Source organism: Oncorhynchus nerka, linkage group LG6 (genome assembly GCF_034236695.1).
Source record: "Oncorhynchus nerka isolate Pitt River linkage group LG6, Oner_Uvic_2.0, whole genome shotgun sequence".
Lineage (NCBI taxonomy): Eukaryota > Metazoa > Chordata > Actinopteri > Salmoniformes > Salmonidae > Oncorhynchus > Oncorhynchus nerka.
Genome location: NC_088401.1, coordinates 2236517 through 2256776, shown reverse-complemented (window position 1 = coordinate 2256776; position 20260 = coordinate 2236517). Strand labels below are relative to the sequence as shown.

General features: G+C 48.2%; 1 protein-coding gene across 3 annotated transcripts in view; it reads right to left on the bottom strand.

The window, feature by feature from the left end:
• Positions 1-20260, bottom strand: part of LOC115128002 (SH2/SH3 adapter protein Nck1-like) — a 109285-nt gene that overhangs the window by 5346 nt on the left and 83679 nt on the right. For all 3 annotated transcript variants that reach the window (XM_065019218.1, XM_065019219.1, XM_065019220.1), the window contains one exon: positions 18523-19286. In XM_065019218.1, coding sequence (XP_064875290.1) covers positions 18523-19286 — 764 coding nt within the window. The remainder of the gene's footprint in view (positions 1-18522; positions 19287-20260) is intronic.

Genomic DNA, 20260 nt, shown 5'->3' with positions numbered 1-20260 from the left:
CTGTATAGACTGTACAGACCACCCCCTGTATAGACTGTTAGACCACCCCTGTATAGACTGTATAGACCACCCCTGTATAGACTGTATAGACCACCCCTGTATAGACTGTATAGACCACCCCTGTATAGACCACCCCCTGTATAGACCACCCCCTGTATAGACTGTATAGACCACCCCCTGTATAGACCACCCCTGTATAGACCACCCCCTGTATAGACCACCCCTGTATAGACCACCCCTGTATAGACTGTATAGACCACCCCTGTATAGACCACCCCTGTATAGACTGTATAGACCACCCCCTGTATAGACTGTATAGACCACCCCTGTATAGACTGTATAGACCACCCCCTGACCACCCCCAGACCACCCCTGTATAGACTGTATAGACCACCCCCTGTATAGACCACCCCTGTACAGACCACCCCCTGTATAGACTGTATAGACCACCCCTGTATAGACTGTACAGACCACCCCCTGTATAGACCACCCCTGTATAGACCACCCTCTGTACAGACCACCCCCTGTATAGACCACCCCCTGTATAGACTGTACAGACCACCCCCTGTATAGACCACCCCTGTATAGACCACCCCTGTATAGACTGTATAGACCACCCCCTGTATAGACCACCCCCTGTATAGACTGTATAGACCACCCCTGTATAGACCACCCCTGTATAGACCACCCCTGTATAGACCACCCCTGTATAGACTGTATAGACCACCCCCTGTATAGACTACCACCTGTATAGACCAACCAACCCCTGTATAGACCAACCCCTGTATAGACCAACCCCTGTACAGACCAACCCCTGTACAGACCAACCCCTGTATAGACCAACCCCTGTATAGACCACCCCCTGTATAGACCAACCCCTGTACAGACCAACCCCTATACAGACCAACCCCTGTACAGACCACCCCTGTATAGACCACCGCCTGTATAGACTGTATAGACCACCCCTGTATAGACCACCCCTGTATAGACCAACCCCTGTATAGACAAACCCCTGTATAGACCAACCCCTGTATAGACCAACCCCTGTACAGACCACCCCTGTATAGACTACTGCCTGTATAGACTGTACAGACCACCCCCTGTATAGACTACCCCCTGTATAGACTGTACAGACCACCCCTGTATAGACCACCCACTGTATAGACCACCCCTGTATAGACCACCCCCTGTATAGACTGTACAGACCACCCCTGTATAGACCACCCCTGTATAGACTACCCCCTGTATAGACTACCGCCTGTATAGACTGTACAGACCACCCCTGTATAGACTGTATAGACCACCCCCTGTATAGACTGTATAGACCACCCCCTGTATAGACTGTATAGACCACCCCTGTATAGACTGTATAGACCACCCCCTGTATAGACCACCCCTGTATAGACCACCCCTGTATAGACTGTATAGACCACCCCCTGTATAGACCACCCCTGTATAGACCACCCCTGTATAGACCACCCCTGTATAGACCACCCCCTGTATAGACTGTATAGACCACCCCTGTATAGACCACCCCCTGTATAGACTGTATAGACCACCCCCTGTATAGACTGTATAGACCACCCCTGTATAGACTGTATAGACCACCCCCTGTACAGACCACCCCTGTACAGACCACCCCCTGTATAGACTGTATAGACCACCCCCTGTATAGACCACCCCTGTACAGACCACCCCTGTATAGACTGTATAGACCACCCCTGTATAGACTGTACAGACCACCCCTGTATAGACCACCCCCTGTATAGACCACCCTCTGTACAGACCACCCCTGTATAGACCACCCCTGTATAGACTGTACAGACCACCCCTGTATAGACCACCCCTGTATAGACCACCCCTGTATAGACTGTATAGACCACCCCTGTATAGACCACCCCCTGTATAGACTGTATAGACCACCCCCTGTATAGACCACCCCTGTATAGACCACCCCTGTATAGACCACCCCCCTGTATAGACCACCCCTGTATAGACTACCACCTGTATAGACCAACCAACCCCTGTATAGACCAACCCCTGTATAGACCAACCCCTGTACAGACCAACCCCTGTACAGACCAACCCCTGTATAGACCAACCCCTGTATAGACCACCCCTGTATAGACCAACCCCTGTACAGACCAACCCCTATACAGACCAACCCCTGTACAGACCACCCCTGTATAGACCACCGCCTGTATAGACTGTATAGACCACCCCCTGTATAGACCACCCCCTGTATAGACCAACCCCTGTATAGACAAACCCCTGTATAGACCAACCCCTGTATAGACCAACCCCTGTACAGACCACCCCCTGTATAGACTACTGCCTGTATAGACTGTACAGACCACCCCTGTATAGACTACCCCCTGTATAGACTGTACAGACCACCCCCTGTATAGACCACCCACTGTATAGACCACCCCTGTATAGACCACCCCTGTATAGACTGTACAGACCACCCCTGTATAGACCACCCCTGTATAGACTACCGCCTGTATAGACTACCGCCTGTATAGACTGTACAGACCACCCCCTGTATAGACCACCCCTGTACAGACTGTATAGACCACCCCTGTATAGACCGTATAGACCACCCCTGTATAGACTACCACCTGTATAGACTGTACAGACCACCCCTGTATAGACCAACCCCTGTATAGACCAACCCCTGTATAGACCAACCCCTGTATAGACCACCCCCTGTATAGACCAACCCCTGTATAGACCAACCCCTGTACAGACCAACCCCTGTACAGACCACCGCCTGTATAGACCACCCCCTGTATAGACCACCCCCTGTACAGACCACCCCCTGTACAGACCAACCCCTGTACAGACCAACCCCTGTACAGACCAACCCCTGTATAGACCAACCCCTGTATAGACCAACCCCTGTATAGACCACCCCTGTATAGACCAACCCCTGTACAGACCAACCCCTATACAGACCAACCCCTGTACAGACCACCCCTGTATAGACCACCGCCTGTATAGACTGTAACCACCCCTGTATAGACCAACCCCTGTACAGACTGTAAGACCCCCCTGTATAGACCAACCACCCCTGTATAGACCACCGCCTGTATAGACTGTATAGACCACCCCTGTACAGACCAACCCCTGTATAGACCAACCCCCTGTATAGACCAACCCCTGTATAGACCACCCCCTGTATAGACCAACCCCTAGACCAACCCCTGTAGACCAACCCCTGTATAGACCACCCCTGTACAGACCACCCCCTGTATAGACCACCCCCTGTGACCACCCCTGTACAGACCAACCCCTGTACAGACCAACCCCTGTCAGACCAACTACACCAACCCCTGTATAGACCAACCCCTGTATAGACCAACCCCTGTATAGACCAACCCCTGTATAGACCAACCCCTGTACAGACCAACCCCTGTAACCAACCCCTGTAGGCTACCCCCGCCAACCCCTGTACACCAACCACTAGGCTACCTGTATAGACCTCCTCTACAGACCACCCCCTAACCACCCCCTAGGCTACCTGCTGCCAACCCTCTAACCACCCTGTAGGACCACCCCCTGTACAGACCACCCCTGTGCCCCTGCCCCCTCTACACTCCAACCACTAGGCTACCTGCCTCCTCTACACTCTAACCACTAGGCTACCTGCCGCCTCTACACTCTAACCACTAGGCTACCTGCCTCCTCTACACTCTAACCACTAGGCTACCTGCTGCCCCCCTCTAACCACTAGGCTACGCTGCCGCCTCTACACTCCAACCACTAGGCTACCTGCCTCCTCTACACTCTAACCACTAACCTACCTGCCTCCTCTACACTCTAACCACTTGGCTACGCTGCCACCTCTACACTCTAACCACTAGGCTACCTGCCACCTCTACACTCTAACCACTAGGCTACCTGCCTCCTCTACACTCTAACCACTAGGCTACCTGCCTCCTCTACACTCTAACCACTAGGCTACCTGCCTCCTCTACACTCTAACCACTAGGCTACCTGCCTCCTCTACACTCTAACCACTAGGCTACCTGCCACCTCTACACTCTAACCACTAGGCTACCTGCCTCCTCTACACTCTAACCACTAGGCTACCTGCCTCCTCTACACTCTAACCACTAGGCTACCTGCCTCCTCTACACTCTAACCACTAGGCTACCTGCCTCCTCTACACTCTAACCACTAGGCTACCTGCCTCCTCTACACTCTAACCACTAGGCTACCTGCCGCCTCTACACTCTAACCACTAGGCTACCTGCCTCCTCTACACTCTAACCACTAGGCTACCTGCCGCCTCTACACTCTAACCACTAGGCTACCTGCCGCCTCTACACTCTAACCACTAGGCTACCTGCCGCCTCTACACTCTAACCACTAGGCTACCTGCCGTCTCTACACTCTAACCACTAGGCTACCTGCCGCCTCTACACTCTAACCACTAGGCTACCTGCCGCCTCTACACTCTAACCACTAGGCTACCTACCTCCTCTACACTCCAACCACTAGGCTACCTGCCTCCTCTACACTCTAACCACTAGGCTACCTGCCGCCTCTACACTCTAACCACTAGGCTACCTGCCGCCTCTACACTCTAACCACTAGGCTACCTGTCCCCTCTACACTCTAACCACTAGTCTACCTGCCTCCTCTACACTCTAACCACTAGGCTACCTGCCTCCTCTACACTCTAACCACTAGGCTACCTGCCTCCTCTACACTCCAACCACTAGGCTACCTGCCGCCTCTACACTCCAACCACTAGGCTACCTGCCCCCTCTACACTCTAACCACTAGGCTACCTGCCGCCTCTACACTCTAACCACTAGGCTACCTGCCTCCTCTACACTCTAACCACTAGGCTACCTGCCGCCTCTACACTCTAACCACTAGGCTACCTGCCGCCTCTACACTCTAACCACTAGGCTACCTGCCGCCTCTACACTCTAACCACTAGGCTACCTGCCGCCTCTACACTCTAACCACTAGGCTACCTGCCGCCTCTACACTCTAACCACTAGGCTACCTGCTGCCCCCCTCTAACCACTAGGCTACCTGCTGCCCCCCTCTAACCACTAGGCTACCTGCCTCCTCTACACTCTAACCACTAGGCTACCTGCTGCCCCCCTCTAACCACTAGGCTACCTGCCTCCTCTACACTCTAACCACTAGGCTACCTACCTCCTCTACACTCTAACCACTAGGCTACCTGCTGCCCCCCTCTAACCACTAGGCTACCTACCTCCTCTACACTCTAACCACTAGGCTACCTGCCTCCTCTACACTCTAACCACTAGGCTACCTGCCTCTAACCACTAGGCTACCTGCCACCTCTACACTCTAACCACTAGGCTACCTGCCTCCTCTACACTCTAACCACTAGGCTACCTGCCACCCTACACTCTAACCACTAGGCTACCTGCCACCCTACACTCTAACCACTAGGCTACGCTGCCTCCAACCACTAGGCTACCTGCCTCTAACCACTAGTCTACCTACCTCCTCTACACTCTAACCACTAGGCTACCTGCCTCCTCTACACTCTAACCACTAGGCTACCTGCCTCCTCTACACTCCAACCACTAGGCTACCTGCCTCCTCTACACTCCAACCACTAGGCTACCTGCCTCCTCTACACTCTAACCACTAGGCTACCTGCTGCCCCCCTCTAACCACTAGGCTACCTGCCTCCTCTACACTCTAACCACTAGGCTACCTACCTCCTCTACACTCTAACCACTAGGCTACCTGCCGCCTCTACACTCTAACCACTAGGCTACCTACCTCCTCTACACTCTAACCACTAGGCTACCTGCTGCCCCCCTCTAACCACTAGGCTACCTGCCTCCTCTACACTCTAACCACTAGGCTACCTGCCTCCTCTACACTCTAACCACTAGGCTACCTGCTTCCTCTACACTCTAACCACTAGGCTACCTACCTCCTCTACACTCTAACCACTAGGCTACCTGCTGCCCCCCTCTAACCACTAGGCTACCTACCTCCTCTACACTCTAACCACTAGGCTACCTGCTGCCCCCCTCTAACCACTAGGCTACCTACCTCCTCTACACTCTAACCACTAGGCTACCTGCTGCCCCCCATGCCTACAGTCGGGAAGGGCGCCAAATGTGTCAGTGAACAGCATGCAGACAAGGCAGGCTTTTAGCAAGATTTCAAATACAATCACAGGTTGGAAAGCAAATGGTTCCTGCTGAAAAGAAAAGCCTAGTTTGACTGCAGGCTGCCATGTCATCAACTTCCAAATGGGCCTATTGAGAGAACAGCATTGTTTCACTAAGTAAAACAAGAGACAGGCTTTTGGCACGAGGGCATTGACCATCACCAGTCAGTGAGGCGAGATGCATATCAGTGGTTGAGTCAGTGAAACTGGAATGCTTCTTTAGGACTATAATTTCTCCTCATATATTGTACAATATGTCTCCTCCACACACCCTGGGCCTTGGCTATTGATGGATTCAAGACTAGATCGTTTTTATTGATCTCAGATTCTCACTGTCTAAATAAACACACCTTGGTCTCAGCATTGACTCTCTGTCTAAATAAAGACACCTTGGTCTCAGCATTGACTCCCTGTCTAAATAAAGACACCTTGGTCTCAGCATTGACTCCCTGTCTAAATAAAGACACCTTGGTCTCAGCATTGACTCCCTGTCTAAATAAAGACACCTTGGTCTCAGCATTGACTCCCTGTCTAAATAAAGACACCTTGGTCTCAGCATTGACTCCCTGTCTAAATAAAGACACCTTGGTCTCAGCATTGACTCCCTGTCTAAATAAAGACACCTTGGTCTCAGCATTGACTCCCTTTCTAAATAAAGACACCTTGGTCTCAGCATTGACTCTCTGTCTAAATAAAGACACCTTGGTCTCAGCATTGACTCCCTGTCTAAATAAAGACACCTTGGTCTCAGCATTGACTCCCTGTCTAAATAAAGACACCTTGGTCTCAGCATTGACTCCCTTTCTAAATAAAGACACCTTGGTCTCAGCATTGACTCTCTGTCTAAATAAAGACACCTTGGTCTCAGCATTGACTCCCTGTCTAAATAAAGACACCTTGGTCTCAGCATTGACTCCCTGTCTAAATAGAGACACTACGCCATGGTCAAGCCAACACCAGTTCTATAATGAGAAAACAGACTGGCACCCAGGCTAGGCTAATAGTCACAGCTAAAGATGTCTCTATGACTTGGCGGAAATCCATGTCAGAGTTCGGGATGTTGGTACACACCGATGACCTAGACTCTGATGAGGAGGTCTCCCTAACTTATAAATGTCTAAAACCCTGGGCTATATATGAAGGTCAGGACTCACCGATGACCTAGACTCTGATGAGGAAGTCTCCCTAACTTATAAATGTCTAAAACCATGGGCTATATATGAAGGTCAGGACTCACCGATGACCTAGACTCTGATGAGGAAGTCTCCCTAACTTATAAACGTCAGGACTCACCGATGACCTAGACTCTGATGAGGAAGTCTCCCTAACTTATAAACGTCTAAAACCCTGGGCTATATATGAAGGTCACGACTCACCGATGACTTAGTCTCTGATGAGGAAGTCTCCCTAACTTATAAACGTCTAAAACCATGGGCTATATATGAAGGTCAGGACTCACCGATGACCTAGTCTCTGATGAGGAAGTCTCCCTAACTTATAAACGTCTAAAACCCTGGGCTATATATGAAGGTCACGACTCACCGATGACCTAGTCTCTGATGAGGAAGTCTCCCTAACTTATAAACGTCAGGACTCACCGATGACCTAGACTCTGATGAGGAAGTCTCCCTAACTTATAAACGTCAGGACTCACCGATGACCTAGACTCTGATGAGGAAGTCTCCCTAACTTATAAACGTCAGGACTCACCGATGACCTAGTCTCTGATGAGGAAGTCTCCCTAACTTATAAACGTCTAAAACCCTGGGCTATATATGAAGGTCACGACTCACCGATGACCTAGACTCTGATGAGGAAGTCTCCCTAACTTATAAACGTCTAAAACCCTGGGCTATACATGAAGGTCAGGACTCACCGATGACCTAGACTCTGATGAGGAAGTCTCCCTAACTTATAAACGTCAGGACTCACCGATGACCTAGTCTCTGATGAGGAAGTCTCCCTAACTTATAAACGTCTAAAACCCTGGGCTATATATGAAGGTCAGGACTCACCGATGACCTAGTCTCTGATGAGGAAGTCTCCCTAACTTATAAACGTCAGGACTCACCGATGACCTAGTCTCTGATGAGGAAGTCTCCCTAACTTATAAACGTCTAAAACCCTGGGCTATATATGAAGGTCAGGACACACCGATGACCTAGTCTCTGATGAGGAAGTCTCCCTAACTTATAAACGTCTAAAACCCTGGGCTATATATGAAGGTCAGGACACACCGATGACCTAGTCTCTGATGAGGAAGTCTCCCTAACTTATAAACGTCTAAAACCCTGGGCTATATATGAAGGTCAGGACTCACCGATGACCTAGACTCTGATGAGGAAGTCTCCCTAACTTATAAACGTCAGGACTCACCGATGACCTAGTCTCTGATGAGGAAGTCTCCCTAACTTATAAACGTCTAAAACCATGGGCTATATATGAAGGTCAGGACTCACCGATGACCTAGTCTCTGATGAGGAAGTCTCCCTAACTTATAAAAGTCAGGACTCACCGATGACCTAGACTCTGATGAGGAAGTCTCCCTAACTTATAAACGTCAGGACTCACCGATGACCTAGACTCTGATGAGGAAGTCTCCCTAACTTATAAACGTCAGGACTCACCGATGACCTAGTCTCTGATGAGGAAGTCTCCCTAACTTATAAACGTCTAAAACCCTGGGCTATATATGAAGGTCACGACTCACCGATGACCTAGACTCTGATGAGGAAGTCTCCCTAACTTATAAACGTCTAAAACCCTGGGCTATATATGAAGGTCAGGACTCACCGATGACCTAGACTCTGATGAGGAAGTCTCCCTAACTTATAAACGTCAGGACTCACCGATGACCTAGTCTCTGATGAGGAAGTCTCCCTAACTTATAAACGTCTAAAACCCTGGGCTATATATGAAGGTCAGGACTCACCGATGACCTAGTCTCTGATGAGGAAGTCTCCCTAACTTATAAACGTCAGGACTCACCGATGACCTAGTCTCTGATGAGGAAGTCTCCCTAACTTATAAACGTCTAAAACCCTGGGCTATATATGAAGGTCAGGACTCACCGATGACCTAGTCTCTGATGAGGAAGTCTCCCTAACTTATAAACGTCTAAAACCCTGGGCTATATATGAAGGTCAGGACACACCGATGACCTAGTCTCTGATGAGGAAGTCTCCCTAACTTATAAACGTCTAAAACCCTGGGCTATATATGAAGGTCAGGACACACCGATGACCTAGTCTCTGATGAGGAAGTCTCCCTAACTTATAAACGTCTAAAACCATGGGCTATATATGAAGGTCAGGACTCACCGATGACCTAGTCTCTGATGAGGAAGTCTCCCTAACTTATAAACGTCTAAAACCCTGGGCTATATATGAAGGTCACGACTCACCGATGACCTAGTCTCTGATGAGGAAGTCTCCCTAACTTATAAACGTCTAAAACCCTGGGCTATATATGAAGGTCAGGACTCACCGATGACCTAGTCTTTGATGAGGAAGTCTCCCTAACTTATAAACGTCAGGACTCACCGATGACCTAGTCTCTGATGAGGAAGTCTCCCTAACTTATAAACGTCTAAAACCCTGGGCTATATATGAAGGTCAGGACACACCGATGACCTAGTCTCTGATGAGGAAGTCTCCCTAACTTATAAACGTCTAAAACCCTGGGCTATGAAGGTCAGGACACACCGATGACCTAGTCTCTGATGAGGAAGTCTCCCTAACTTATAAACGTCTAAAACCATGGGCTATATATGAAGGTCAGGACTCACCGATGACCTAGTCTCTGATGAGGAAGTCTCCCTAACTTATAAACGTCTAAAACCCTGGGCTATATATGAAGGTCACGACTCACTGATGACCTAGACTCTGATGAGGAAGTCTCCCTAACTTATAAACGTCAGGACTCACCGATGACCTAGTCTCTGATGAGGAAGTCTCCCTAACTTATAAACGTCTAAAACCCTGGGCTATATATGAAGGTCAGGACACACCGATGACCTAGTCTCTGATGAGGAAGTCTCCCTAACTTATAAACGTCTAAAACCCTGGGCTATATATGAAGGTCAGGACTCACCGATGACCTAGTCTCTGATGAGGAAGTCTCCCTAACTTATAAACGTCTAAAACCCTGGTGTACAGCTCTCCACAGACGGCTGTATAGATGGAGTTATAGATAGCAGTCAGGACTCACCGATGAGAGAGAGAAGAGAGGGAGAGAGCGGGTCAATAAAAGCTGTAAACTGAGCAGACAGTTAAAACACAGGGCTCAGCTGGGATGTTGTTAATCATCCTGCGATATGAAATAAATCCCCAGCTCTGAGACATTGTTCCTGCAGTCCTTATCACTAATACCTCCACCCTCTCTAACCGCTGACAGCTCTACGGCAACATTACACTAACCACCTCAGGTCAACACAATGCAGGAATGATGGCAGCAGACAGGCTGAACTGTCAGGATCATGACAGAGTAGAGCTGTAGACGTAAAGACAGACGGCAACTCAAACGTTGAGATAAACAGATGGAAGAGATGACCTATCGTTTGCTCTAGACCTTCGAGATGAGGAGGTCTACACTGAGCTACAGATGGCTGTATAGTTCTCTATAGAAGGCTGTATAACTCTATAAATGGCTGTATAGCTCTCTACATATGGTTGTATAGCTCTATAGAAGGCTGTATAACTCTCTACAGATGGCTGTATAGCTCTATAGAAGGCTGTATAACTCTACAGATGGTTGTATAGCTCTATAGAAGGCTGTATAACTCTCTATAGATGGCTGTATAACTCTACAGATGGCTGTATAGTTCTCTATAGAAGGCTGTATAACTCTCTACAGATGGCTGTATAGCTCTCTATAGAAGGCTGTATAGCTCTCTATAGAAGGCTGTATAACTCTCTACAGATGGCTGTATAGCTCTCTATAGAAGGCTGTATAGCTCTCTACAGATGGTTGTATAGCTCTATAGAAGGCTGTATAACTCTACAGATGGCTGTATAGCTCTCTACAGATGGCTGTATAGCTCTCTACAGATGGCTGTATAACTCTACAGATGGTTGTATAGTTCTCTATAGATGGCTGTATAACTCTACAGATGGTTGTATAGCTCTATAGAAGGCTGTATAACTCTACAGATGGCTGTATAGCTCTCTACAGATGGCTGTATAGCTCTCTATAGATGGCTGTATAACTCTACAGATGGTTGTATAGTTCTCTATAGATGGCTGTATAACTCTACAGATGGTTGTATAGCTCTATAGAAGGCTGTATAACTCTACAGATGGCTGTATAGTTCTCTATAGATGGCTGTATAGTTCTCTATAGAAGGCTGTATAGTTCTCTACAGAAGGCTGTATAGTTCTCTATAGATGGCTGTATAGCGCTCTACAGAAGGCTGTATAGTTCTCTATAGATGGCTGTATAGTTCTCTACAGAAGGCTGTATAGTTCTCTATAGATGGCTGTATAGTTCTCTATAGAATAGTTCTCTACAGAAGGCTGTATAGTTCTCTATAGATGGCTGTATAGTTCTCTACAGAAGGCTGTATAGTTCTCTATAGATGGCTGTATAGCGCTCTACAGAAGGCTGTATAGTTCTCTATAGATGGCTGTATAGTTCTCTATAGAAGGCTGTATAGTTCTCTATAGAAGGCTGTATAGTTCTCTATAGAAGGCTGTATAGTTCTCTATAGAAGGCTGTATAGTTCTCTATAGATGGCTGTATAGTTCTCTATAGATGGCTGTATAGTTCTCTATAGATGGCTGTATAGTTCTCTATAGATGGCTGTATAGTTCTCTATAGATGGCTGTATAGTTCTCTATAGATGGCTGTATAGCGCTCTACAGAAGGCTGTATAGTTCTCTATAGATGGCTGTATAGTTCTCTATAGAAGGCTGTATAGTTCTCTATAGAAGGCTGTATAGCGCTCTACAGAAGGCTGTATAGCTCTCTATAGATGGCTGTATAGTCCACTATAGATGGCTGTATAGATCTATAGAAGGCTGTATAGTTCTCTATAGAAGGCTGTATAACTCTCTACAGATGGCTGTATATCTCTCTACAGATGGCTGTATATCTCTCTACAGATGGCTGTATAGTTCTCTATAGAAGGCTGTATAACTATCTACAGATGGCTGTATAGTTCTCTATAGAAGGCTGTATAGTTCTCTATAGATGGCTGTATAGCTCACGGCTCTATAGAAGGCTGTATAACTCTCTACAGATGGCTGTATAGTTCTCTATAGATGGCTGTATAGTTCTCTATAGAAGGCTGTATAACTCTCTACAGATGGCTGTATAGTTCTCTATAGAAGGCTGTATAGTTCTCTATAGAAGGCTGTATAGTTCTCTATAGATGGCTGTATAGTTCTCTATAGAAGGCTGTATAACTCTCTACAGATGGCTGTATAGTTCTCTATAGAAGGCTGTATAGTTCTCTATAGAAGGCTGTATAGTTCTCTATAGAAGGCTGTATAGTTCTCTATAGATGGCTGTATAGTTCTCTATAGAAGGCTGTATAACTCTCTACAGATGGCTGTATAGTTCTCTACAGAAGGCTGTATAGTTCTCTATAGAAGGCTGTATAGTTCTCTATAGAAGGCTGTATAGTTCTCTACAGAAGGCTGTATAGTTCTCTATAGAAGGCTGTATAGTTCTCTATAGAATCCGGTCGCATTCCGCTTCGCTCCACAGGTAGTATCATATTTTCATTTCATTTCATTACAGTCCCAACGGTGTGATTTGTTTGATCGTAGCTAGCTACATAGCTAGCTACATAGCCGTCTTTGTTTCAAAGATAATTGTGTAGTCTAGAGCGATTTTCTAGGTTAGCTAGCCAGCTATTGTCTTTCTCCTAACGCAACGTAACGTAACCAACACTGCTAGCTAGCCAGCTTGCCCCCGAAAAGCAGCATTGTAGAAACTTCACACTCAACGGAACGACTTGATTAGGGTAGTGTCAACAACGCAGCTAGCCTACCTCAGCAGTACTGTATCATTTTAATCATTTTAGTCAATTAGATTCTTGCTACGTAAGCTTAACTTTCTGAACATTCGAGACGTGTAGTCCACTTGTCATTCCAATCTCCTCTGCATTAGCGTAGCCTCTTCTCTAGCCTGTCAAATATGTGTCTGTCTATCCCTGTTCTCTCCTCTCTGCACAGACCATACAAACGCTCCACACCGCATGGCCGCGGCCACCCTAATCTGGTGGTCCCAGCGCGCACGACCCACGTGGAGTTCCAGGTCTCCGGTAGCCTCTGGAACTGCCGATCTGCGGCCAACAAGGCAGAGTTCATCTCAGCCTATGCCTCCCTCCAGTCCCTCGACTTCTTGGCTCTGACGGAAACATGGATCACCACAGACAACACCGCTACTCCTACTGCTCTCTCTTCGTCCGCCCACGTGCTCTCGCACACCCCGAGAGCTTCTGGTCAGCGGGGTGGTGGCACCGGGATCCTCATCTCTCCCAAGTGGTCATTCTCTCTTTCTCCCCTTACCCATCTGTCTATCGCCTCCTTTGAATTCCATGCTGTCACAGTTACCAGCCCTTTCAAGCTTAACATCCTTATCATTTATCGCCCTCCAGGTTCCCTCGGAGAGTTCATCAATGAGCTTGATGCCTTGATAAGCTCCTTTCCTGAGGACGGCTCACCTCTCACAGTTCTGGGCGACTTTAACCTCCCCCACGTCTACCTTTGACTCATTCCTCTCTGCCTCCTTCTTTCCACTCCTCTCCTCTTTTGACCTCACCCTCTCACCTTCCCCCTACTCACAAGGCAGGCAATACGCTCGACCTCATCTTTACTAGATGCTGTTCCTCCACTAACCTCATTGCAACTCCCCTCCAAGTCTCCGACCACTACCTTGTATCCTTTTCCCTCTCGCTCTCATCCAACACTTCCCACACTGCCCCTACTCGGATGGTATCGCGCCGTCCCAACCTTCGCTCTCTCTCCCCCGCTACTCTCTCCTCTTCCATCCTATCATCTCTTCCCTCTGCTCAAACCTTCTCCAACCTATCTCCTGATTCTGCCTCCTCAACCCTCCTCTCCTCCCTTTCTGCATCCTTTGACTCTCTATGTCCCCTATCCTCCAGGCCGGCTCGGTCCTCCCCTCCCGCTCCGTGGCTCGACGACTCATTGCGAGCTCACAGAACAGGGCTCCGGGCAGCCGAGCGGAAATGGAGGAAAACTCGCCTCCCTGCGGACCTGGCATCCTTTCACTCCCTCCTCTCTACATTTTCCTCCTCTGTCTCTGCTGCTAAAGCCACTTTCTACCACGCTAAATTCCAAGCATCTGCCTCTAACCCTAGGAAGCTCTTTGCCACCTTCTCCTCCCTCTTGAATCCTCCTCCCCCCCCCTCCCTCTCTGCAGATGACTTCGTCAACCATTTTGAAAAGAAGGTCGACGACATCCGATCCTCGTTTGCTAAGTCAAACGACACCGCTGGTTCTGCTCACACTGCCCTACCCTGTGCTCTGACCTCTTTCTCCCCTCTCTCTCCAGATGACATCTCGCGTCTTGTGACGGCCGGCCGCCCAACAACCTGCCCGCTTGACCCTATCCCCTCCTCTCTTCTCCAGACCATCTCCGGTGACCTTCTCCCTTACCTCACCTCGCTCATCAACTCATCCCTGACCGCTGGCTACGTCCCTCCCGTCTTCAAGAGAGCGAGAGTTGCACCCCTTCTGAAAAAACCTACACTCGATCCCTCCGATGTCAACAACTACAGACCAGTATCCCTTCTTTCTTTTCTCTCCAAAACTCTTGAACGTGCCGTCCTTGGCCAGCTCTCCCGCTATCTCTCTCAGAATGACCTTCTTGATCCAAATCAGTCAGGTTTCAAGACTAGTCATTCAACTGAGACTGCTCTTCTCTGTATCACGGAGGCGCTCCGCACTGCTAAAGCTAACTCTCTCTCCTCTGCTCTCATCCTTCTAGACCTATCGGCTGCCTTCGATACTGTGAACCATCAGATCCTCCTCTCCACCCTCTCCGAGTTGGGCATCTCCGGCGCGGCCCACGCTTGGATTGCGTCCTACCTGACAGGTCGCTCCTACCAGGTGGCGTGGCGAGAATCCGTCTCCTCACCACGTGCTCTCACCACTGGTGTCCCCCAGGGCTCTGTTCTAGGCCCTCTCCTATTCTCGCTATACACCAAGTCACTTGGCTCTGTCATAACCTCACATGGTCTCTCCTATCATTGCTATGCAGACGACACACAATTAATCTTCTCCTTTCCCCCTTCTGACGACCAGGTGGCGAATCGCATCTCTGCATGTCTGGCAGACATATCAGTGTGGATGACGGATCATCACCTCAAGCTGAACCTCGGCAAGACGGAGCTGCTCTTCCTCCCGGGGAAGGACTGCCCGTTCCATGATCTCGCCATCACGGTTGACAACTCCATTGTGTCCTCGTCCCAGAGCGCTAAGAACCTTGGCGTGATCCTGGACAACACCCTGTCGTTCTCAAATAACATCAAGGCCTGTAGGTTCATGCTCTACAACATCCGCAGAGTACGACCCTGCCTCACACAGGAAGCGGCGCAGGTCCTAATCCAGGCACTTGTCATCTCCCATCTGGATTACTGCAACTCGCTGTTGGCTGGGCTCCCTGCCTGTGCCATTAAACCCCTACAACTCATCCAGAACGCCGCAGCCCGTCTGGTGTTCAACCTTCCCAAGTTCTCTCACGTCACCCCGCTCCTCCGCTCTCTCCACTGGCTTCCAGTTGAAGCTCGCATCCGCTACAAGACCATGGTGCTTGCCTACGGAGCTGTGAGGGGAACGGCACCTCAGTACCTCCAGGCTCTGATCAGGCCCTACACCCAAACAAGGGCACTGCGTTCATCCACCTCTGGCCTGCTCGCCTCCCTACCCCTGAGGAAGTACAGTTCCCGCTCAGCCCAGTCAAAACTGTTCGCTGCTCTGGCCCCCCAATGGTGGAACAAACTCCCTCACGACGCCAGGACAGCGGAGTCAATCACCACCTTCCGGAGACACCTGAAACCCCACCTCTTTAAGGAATACCTAGGATAGGATAAAGTAATCCTTCTCACCCCCCTTAAAAGACCTAGATGCACTATTGTAAAGTGGCTGTTCCACTGGATGTCATAAGGTGAAAGCACCAATTTGTAAGTCGCTCTGGATAAGAGCGTCTGCTAAATGACTTAAATGTAATGTAAATGTAGAAGGCTGTATAGTTCTCTATAGATGGCTGTATAGTTCTCTATAGATGGCTGTATAACTCTCTACAGATGGCTGTATAGTTCTCTATATATGGCTGTATAACTCTCTACAGAAGGCTGTATAGTTCTCTATATATGGCTGTATAGCGCTCTACAGAAGGCTGTATAGTTCTCTATAGATGGCTGTATAGTTCTCTATACATGGCTGTATAGTTCTCTATACATGGCTGTATAGTTCTCTATAGAAGGCTGTATAACTCTCTACAGATGGCTGTATAGTTCTCTATAGATGGCTGTATAGTTCTCTATAGATGGCTGTATAGTTCTCTATAGAAGGCTGTATAGTTCTCTATAGATGGCTGTATAGTTCACGGCTCTATAGAAGGCTGTATAGTTCTCTATAGAAGGCTGTATAACTCTCTACAGAAGGCTGTATAGTTCTCTACAGATGGCTGTATAGCGCTCTACAGAAGGCTGTATAGTTCTCTACAGATGGCTGTATAGTTCTCTATAGATGGCTGTATAGTTCTCTATAGAAGGCTGTATAGTTCTCTATAGAAGGCTGTATAGCTCTCTACAGAAGGCTGTATAACGCTCTACAGAAGGCTGTATAGTTCTCTACAGATGGCTGTATAGTTCTCTACAGATGGCTGTATAGTTCTCTACAGATGGCTGTATAGTTCTCTACAGATGGCTGTATAGTTCTCTACAGATGGCTGTATAACTCTCTACAGATGGCTGTATAGTTCTCTACAGATGGCTGTATAGTTCTCTACAGATGGCTGTATAGTTCTCTATAGAAGGCTGTATAGTTCTCTATAGAAGGCTGTATAGTTCTCTACAGATGGCTGTATAACTCTCTACAGATGGCTGTATAGTTCTCTACAGATGGCTGTATAGTTCTCTACAGATGGCTGTATAGTTCTCTACAGATGGCTGTATAGTTCTCTACAGATGGCTGTATAGTTCTCTACAGATGGCTGTATAGTTCTCTACAGATGGCTGTATAGTTCTCTACAGATGGCTGTATAGTTCTCTACAGATGGCTGTATAGTTCTCTACAGATGGCTGTATAGTTCTCTACAGATGGCTGTATAGTTCTCTACAGATGGCTGTATAGTTCTCTACCGATGGCTGTATAGTTCTCTACAGAAGGCTGTATAGTTCTCTACAGATGGCTGTATAGTTCTCTACAGATGGCTGTATAGCTCTCTACAGATGGCTGTATAGTTCTCTACAGATGGCTGTATAGTTCTCTACAGATGGCTGTATAGTTCTCTACAGATGGCTGTATAGTTCTCTACAGATGGCTGTATAGTTCTCTACAGATGGCTGTATAGTTCTCTACAGATGGCTGTATAACTCTCTACAGATGGCTGTATAGTTCTCTACAGATGGCTGTATAGTTCTCTACAGATGGCTGTATAGTTCTCTACAGAAGGCTGTATAGGTCTCTACAGATGGCTGTATAACTCTCTACAGATGGCTGTATAGTTCTCTACAGATGGCTGTATAGTTCTCTACAGATGGCTGTATAGTTCTCTACAGATGGCTGTATAGTTCTCTACAGATGGCTGTATAGTTCTCTACAGATGGCTGTTTAGTTCTCTACAGATGGCTGTATAGTTCTCTACAGATGGCTGTATAGTTCTCTACAGATGGCTGTATAGTTCTCTACAGATGGCTGTATAGTTCTCTACAGATGGCTGTATAGTTCTCTACCGATGGCTGTATAGTTCTCTACAGAAGGCTGTATAGTTCTCTACAGATGGCTGTATAGTTCTCTACAGATGGCTGTATAGCTCTCTATAGATGGCTGTATAATTCTCTACAGATGGCTGTATAGTTCTCTACAGATGGCTGTATAGTTCTCTACAGATGGCTGTATAGTTCTCTACAGATGGCTGTATAGTTCTCTATAGATGGCTGTATAGCTCTCTATAGATGGCTGTATAGTTCTCTATAGAAGGCTGTATAGCTCTCTATAGAAGGCTGTATAGCTCTCTATAGAAGGCTGTATAGCTCTCTACAGAAGGCTGTATAGATCTATAGATGGCTGTATAGATCTATAGATGGCTGTATAGATCTATAGATGGCTGTATAGATGGAGTTATAGATAGCAGTCAGGACTCACCGATGACTCAGAGTCTCTGATGAGGAAGTCTCCCTCCACTCCTCTCTGGTTGAGAGCCATCTCTGCCTGATGACGCGTCACCTTGCCATAGTACCATGGCTTCCCAGCAAACCGCCCCACCGTGGCCGGAGAGATGTAGTCACAGTCGGGCGTGGGCGGCCCCGCGGGGTCCGGTGAGGCATTCTGGGTAGTAGAGTCCTGCTGGGGAGGCAGCACATTGACGTAGTTCTTAGGCACTAGTCCCAGCTGTCCATCTGCTTTACGGCACTTCCACCACTCAGGGTCGTTGTCTGGTTTCTCTACCACCTCCATCACCTCTCCCTTCTCAAAGTTGAGCTCCTCGTCGTTCCCCGAGCTGAAAGGGTACAGCGCCTGCACCGTGTGGAGTACCCGGTTCCCGTTAGACACACTGTGAACCACCGCTGCTAGCTTCTCAGTCAGCGACCCTATTGGGTCCCCCAAACTGTCGCCCCCTCCTCCCCCCGCTGTCCCATCTGCGTCCTCCGTCACGTAGTTGGAAGGGAACCATCCGGAACACCCCTGGTACCCCCCACGCCACCAGCCATCGCTACACTTCTCCATGACGATGACGCGTGTACCCTTAACCAACGAGAGCTCGTCCTCACGCTCGGCGGCGTAGCTGAACTTGACGAGCGCCGGCAGGTTGAGGTCGTAAAGGCGCTCGCCGTTGTCGGAGCACGTGTCGGCGTCGGCGTTCGAGGCCGTGTCACGCATCCCCGTTTTCCGCTTCACCTTCCCGATGCCTGTTGGGAAACACCAGGAGAGGTTGTCATAGTTACCGACAGGGTATTCAGACAGTTATATTATGGTCTGTTAGGACAGGGAGCGATGCACCATGTGAGCCACAGAGGGTATTCAGACAGTTATATTATGGTCTGTTAGGACAGGGAGCGATGCACCATGTGAGTCACTGAGAGGGTATTCAGACAGTTATATTATGGTCTGTTAGGACAGGGAGCGATGCACCATGTGAGCCACTGAGAGGGTATTCAGACAGTTATATTATGGTCTGTTAGGACAGGGAGCGATGCACCATGTGAGCCACACATGAACACATTAGTAAATATATACTACCATCGTCACCAGCAATGGAGGAAAAACTACCCAATTGTCATACTTGAGTAAACGTGAAGATACCTTAATAGAAAACGACTGAAGTAAAAGTGAAAGTCACCTAGTAAAAAAATACTTGAATAAAAGTCCAAAAGTATTTGGTTTTAAATATACATAAGTATCAAAAATAAATGTAATTGCCCAAATATACTTAAGAATCAAAAGTGAAAGTTGATTGATTTCAAATTTCTTATATTTTTTTCAGTCTAAGAGTCATTTTCTAGTGCCTTCCTTTGACACCGCCTGGTATAGAGGTGATGCAGCTGTAGACATTTTCTAGGGCCTTCCTTTGACACCGCCTGGTATAGAGATGATGCAGCTGTAGACATTTTCTAGTGCCTTCCTTTGACACCGCCTGGTATAGAGGTGATGCAGCTGTAGACATTTTATAGGGCCTTCCTTTGACACCGCCTGGTATAGAGATGATGCAGCTGTAGACATTTTCTAGGGCCTTCCTTTGACACCGCCTGGTATAGAGATGATGCAGCTGTAGACATTTTCTAGGGCCTTCCTTTGACACCGCCTGGTATAGAGATGATGCAGCTGTAGACTTTGAGGATCTGAGAGCCCATGACAAATCTTTTAAGCCTTCTGCAGGGGAAGA